The sequence below is a fragment of the Pterocles gutturalis genome, unplaced genomic scaffold (genome assembly GCF_000699245.1).
Source record: "Pterocles gutturalis isolate BGI_N339 unplaced genomic scaffold, ASM69924v1 scaffold13962, whole genome shotgun sequence".
In the NCBI taxonomy this organism is placed as follows: Eukaryota; Metazoa; Chordata; class Aves; order Pterocliformes; family Pteroclidae; genus Pterocles; species Pterocles gutturalis.
In genome coordinates, this window is record NW_010110380.1 from 14,204 (window position 1) to 19,900 (window position 5,697).

Sequence of the window (5,697 nt, forward strand, 5' to 3'; positions counted from 1 at the left end):
ATGCCGTCATCGGGCTGAGATTCAGCTGGTGGACGGGAGAGTGGATGGGCACAGAACTCAACACTGAGGTAGGAAATGCAAAACACGAGCCTTCAAAGTTTTTGCCTAATGTCAGTTCTTCTGCAAAGAAAGAGGCAGCTTCTCTTTTGCATGACGCGATAGGGGGGCTGGGAGTAGAAGACAAGATCTCCGACTCATATTGTAGCAACTGGCCCATGAAACCAAAGTTTGGTGAGATCAGGCTCCGTCGCTGCTTGATGTAATCGAAGGCTTCCTCCAGGCAGAGCTTCTTTGTCTTCATGAGATATGCCATGCAGATGGTGGGAGAGCGTGAAATCCCTGCTTCACAATGCACCAGGATCTTGCCCCCTGTTCGTCTGACATAATCTAGGGGGAAAAAAAGTCATTGCAGATGTCAGTTGTCATTGGGAATGGAGAATGCACTGTGACATGCACCCAGCATTGGAGGTGGAGCATGGCACACAGCCAGCCCACCAGCAAGGGGAGGCTTGCTCTTCTGTTGGGTACTAAGGGTTAACATGGAAATTGAAAGAGAAGGGGCACAAACCCCAGATTGAGATGGAGCTGAGCTGCAGATGACACTTTGTTTCAGAACCTGTGGATCCTGATTTGCTTCTTTCTCTGTTTTTTAAGGGAAGTCCTTCCCTGTCTCCTTCCCACATGCCTATTTCTCTTTTGGAACAACTGACTTTGCAGAGCATTGTGAGACAGAGATCAGGTGTCTGAACAACGCCTGCGTTTGCTGTACCTGCATTTCTCTGCTGTACCTGCATTTCTCTGCCTGCACATCAAAGTGCTCACCCAAGCCCAGCCCGGCCAGCCCTCCCACCATTAAGTCTTTCAAAAGCTTCTCATCAGCTTAGCTAGAAAACTGGGAATTTTCCTTAAAATCTGAACCTATCTCCCTGCTTGGCCAGTTGTCAGCAAACGGTGGTACCGGGAGGTGAGCCCTTGGTGGTATCCTTGGGTGGGGAGGCTGAGCTCACTCCCTGGGGCCTCACCACAAAGCACACAGGGACTGGTAGGCAGTTGCTAATTACAGCCTGGTTAAAGGATGCTTGGGACTTAAGTCAGGATATAAAAGGCTTATGCAAAGCACCATTTTACACAACAGGAGCCACTGTGGTTACTCACACAACACAATGATTGTTATTAGATTAAAGAGAGAATGTGCTTAAAATAAGCCCTTTCCACACAAAAATACAGTTCAAAAATAGATGTTCTCTGCTCTATTGCTTTGAGCAATATGTTCAAGCTCCAATTTATGGATAACTGCGCCAAGCCTTGTGCTCAGTAAAACAATGCAGAGCTGAGCAAGTTATCATTTGCCTGTCTTCAATTGTCTGCCGGGGGAATGGTGCCACCATGACCGGTTATATTTAACTACTGTACAAAATAAGGAAGACATGGATTTGAGTCATCCACAGCATCTACACCACACGCCCAGTTTTAAAAGAAAGTGAAAACTACAGTCATCCTCAGAATCTGGGAAATTTCCAGGTGACTCAACAACTATCAGAAGGGGTTGAGGACGGAACAGAAGAGGGCTGTGAATTAGCATTTCCCTGAAAGGTGTGAGAAGTCCCTTCCCAGGAAGCAGAAGGGCTCAGATAGCACCCTCAGACCAGGTTTTTGTAATTCTGCCTGCACTGTTGCAGGACTCAAAATCAGCTGAGCAATGAGTCCAGTGAGTCTGTAACTGGGGTTTTATTCTGTTTCCCTCTCACACTTGCTCTGTTCCTGGAGGGCAGTGACACTGATTTCAACACCATCTCCACCCAGGCTCGGGCTGCTCCACCCCAGTAAACCACCCCACACCTCTCCGGAAGGAGCCTCTCGCTCCCTTGAGCTACCTGGCATGGCAGCATGCAGCTCACCTACCCAGCCCAACACAGGCAGATTTGGGAGATGGCCCAAAGTTCTCTAAGGGCTTCCAAGGAGAAATGGAGGGAGCTCTATGATAAGGGGAGATGCTGGATTTCCAAGACCCTGGGCTTTGGGATGTCTCAGCACAGCAAGGCACCAAGCTGGCTCTGCTTCACCTGGCTTTTACAGGGTCTGGCATGCAAGTCCAAGAACCAATGTTTTTTTCCTTTGCAAAAATCAATAGAATTTGGTGTTATTCAACCATACTTCTTTGCTCCCTGTCATGCTGAACTTACACCTACACTTGCTTTGAAAAGAAAATAAAACTAACCAGCTCACTCCCCTTGCCTGCCTGACAGCAGTGGTCAGTCAAGCGGCGTTTTCCTTCCTTGGCCTCCCAGCCCAGAGAGAAGGTCAGAGATCTTACTCTGAATGTCCCTCTTCCTTCCTTCCTTGTGGAATTCCCTCTACTAGGAGGTGTGCTGGGGAAGGGAGGGAGCTTAAACTTCTGTATGTTCCCAGATATCACAACAAAAAATAAGGCGTCCTTCCCACCAATATGTATTTGAAAATAAATTAATGTAAAATACACAAAGATCTGGATATTTGTGAATTTGGACCTACCAATGAAGTCAATAGCTTCCTGGAAGTGTGAGCTGATGTCCGCTGTGTGACTGTCCTCCACCGGGATCCACTTGTAGCAATACTGGTCTTTGAAGGACTCCGACCTTTTCCTGGAGACGTTGAGCAGGGCTGTGATGTGCAGGTTGGCGAGAAACTCACACTTGGAAGCGTGATAGGCACTACCAAGGTAGAGAAAAGGCAGGATTTCGACTGGACCACCCTGGAAGAGAAGGAGCAGAAACATGTAATTCCATTTCAATGAGTCCTGATACCCAAAAGAGAGGCAAAGGAGCCTGCGTGGGTGCCCGTTCCCTCCCTCGCTGGTGTTTTTGGACCCCAGTGCTGCCAGCCAGTGAATCACTGCGATGGCAAAGCCCACGCAGGAAAAAGTTTTTAATTTTCTTGTCCACATCTGTGAGGTACAAAGTCAGATCCAGCCCACTTGCGTGCAGGATGTTTCCGGCTTTCTTTGAAGTGCTGCCCCTCAGGATGCACCCAAAGCACTTTCATATGAAGCCCGTTCCCTCTGAGGCTTTACTGAAATACGGGTGAAGTGGAGAGCCACATCCCAGCAGGGAGGAAGAGGACAGAGGAAGGGGCAGCGCTAGCTTAGCCCAGGGCTCAGCCCCTTCGCTCACACCTCTAAAGGTGAAACAAAGCAAAAAAACCAGAGCAGAGCTCCCCATCCCCACCCCATCTCCCTGCGGCGCAGCACCCACAGCATCACCCGCCCCGAGATCTCATCTCGCTTCCTCCTTCCTCAGCACCAGCAAAGGCTGGGTGAGGAGACCTCAAAAGAAAAAAAAAAAAAGCCACTGCCTGACACCAGGGTTTTGGAGAGTGCAGGTAACTTTCCATGATGCACAACAGCTGCTGCCAGCCCTGGGTGTGAGACACCGGCTTTCCAGCCCCCCAAGCTGCCCCACACCAGGGACAGCTGGAGCCACCTGGGGTGACAGGACAGAAGCTGGGATGAGGTGCTCCTGGGGGACCCAAGGGGCATCGCCCAGGGCTCCCCCCGTGCCAGGAAACGCCGCACCGGCGGAAGTGGCCCAACCGCAGGGTGACATCTCGGAGCACACGTATTCCCCAGGCGGGACGGGTGCGGGGGCACGATGACTTCCCCTGTGGAAACCCCGCTCCCCTCCTCACTCAAGAGCCACTGCCTCTTCTCAGAAGCAGCCCCACGGCCCTGGTCCCCTCTGCCAACCTCTCCCCTGCCTGTTCTCAGTCTCCTGCTCATGCTGCCTGGCTGTGTGATGAAGATGGGTCACAAATACACTTTTGGGGCTTAGGCAGGTTTTTTTCCTCCTTTGGCTGCCACGTTTTGAAGCCAGGCAGAGGTGATGCTGACCAGCAGCACGCACAGGGCATTTTATTTGACACACAGGCTGCCAACCTTGGCTGTGACAACTTATTGACAGCCTACACTGGCACGAGGGCCCCCGGCACCCTGCCAGCCTGCAGCAGAGCCCAGCAGCAGGAGGGAGAAGACCCAAGGGGAAGGTGACCTGCGGTGGCTGTGACACACACCTGGTCGTACGCGGGTTTGTGGTTGGCACCCTGCTTCTCACAGTGGCCGGCGAGAGTTCTCTCCACCTCAGTCCTCTCTGGGGAAATGAGTTTTCCATCCACGCAGAACTCAGGATATTGCGAGTTAAAAGTTTCATATCCCCCTAGGGAAAAAAAAAAAAAAAAAAAAAGAGACATAAATAGAGACATAAATGTTTGTGCCTCCAAAACCCGGTTTAATTAAAGTGGAGAAGAAATGAAGCTCCAGATCTTGACACACGGTGGGATAGTGCCGCAGGGCAATGGGCCCCGGGGGGTTAATGAGCGACAGCGCTCCCCCGGGGAAATGGGTTTGTTTAAAAGGCTTCGGCACCTGAAGAAAAACCTTGATACGGCTGACAATTATTAACTTGCCGAAAGCCGGTGGATCCAGATTAAAACTCTTAGCAAATGTAATTCTGTTGAGTCTAGCAACCATTAACTCCAGTACAGGGGGGACTAAAGTCCCTCCCCCAGGTTTTATATGCAAACACTACTTCCAGCATTGGAGATGGAGATTTCTGTACTCAGTCATCCTCTCTAAAAGTGTCATTACTATATACAGTGTGACAACACAAGAAATATTCTATTTGCATTTTTGAATGGACACAAGCACAAGAGGGGGATGTTTGCAACTGTGTCATTAATCACTGCAATGCATGAGATAGAGCGTTAATGAAGACAGTCCCACTGAAACCAACCTATTAAGTAACAGCTATAAAACTTAATGAAATCCTGCGACAGCATTTGACAACTGAATAGCCCCACAGGAGCTATTCTGCATGGTTAAGAACTGCAGTCGTTTCATTCAGTGAACTGCTAATGAAAAGGAATTAATCCTATTATTACATTGTTACTCAAAGTTTGTCGTCAGCTAAATCGTTGCCTGTTTCCAGGCTGGAAATATCCTGCATAGAAGCACACAATCTCCAAAATGAACATGGGTAAGTCAGGTAGCAGAAGCAGCCTGGAAATGTCAGCGGTGAGCCACATGTCTGCCACCTGGGCTTTTTCAGAAAAGGCATGAATGGTGGGTGAAAGCTCCTGAACAGCTAGATTCAATAATTCTTTGAAGTGTGGCCCTCAAGTAAACAAGGCTCAGAAAGCAAACCCTCCCGTGTGATTCATTCATCCACAACTGTTTCGCCCTGATAAGCCCTGTTGGTGTGGGTGCCCTGGTGCAAGGAATGGTTTCAAAAGAAAGAAAGTGATGAAGATCTGAGCAGCCACAGGGCCCCTGCCACCTGCGCTGCCAGGGCTGCCCGGTACAGCTACCTCTGACATTTCAGCCCTGTAGCGCTGGTGTCTCATTTGTTTGCAATGTTTGAGCAGATGTATGCTCAGATTCATGACGTGCTCCTGTCGCCCACTCAGTCCTGCCGTGGGGTCCTCGTGTTGCAAGCAGCTGCCAGGATCTAAAGCCCACTGAATGTGATGAAAGCCTATTTTCCATGACAGAGGGCAGGAGGGTGACTTTGCCATCGACTGGCACTCAGCACCTGCATCTTTCCTCCCACTCCCCGGCCACACACAGCCAGCTTGCTCCAGAGCTCACAGTGCGAGGCAGTGGGTCAAGCAGCCAAGTGACCGTGGAGACCATGAGAGGGGGCTGATAAAATGATACCCCTAACGACT

The 5,697-nt window shown here is 50.1% G+C and overlaps 1 protein-coding gene across 1 annotated transcript; it reads right to left on the reverse strand.

Moving 5' to 3' along the window:
• Positions 1 to 4: 4 nt before the first annotated feature.
• Positions 5 to 5,194, reverse strand: DUSP5 (dual specificity phosphatase 5; the record flags this gene model as incomplete). Its single annotated transcript, XM_010073353.1, has 4 exons — positions 5,160 to 5,194; positions 4,045 to 4,189; positions 2,512 to 2,731; positions 5 to 387 (listed from the first exon to the last, which is right to left on the reverse strand). Coding segments are annotated over exons 1-4 (783 nt in total), but the record flags the coding sequence as incomplete, so codon positions are not given.
• Positions 5,195 to 5,697: the final 503 nt, after the last annotated feature.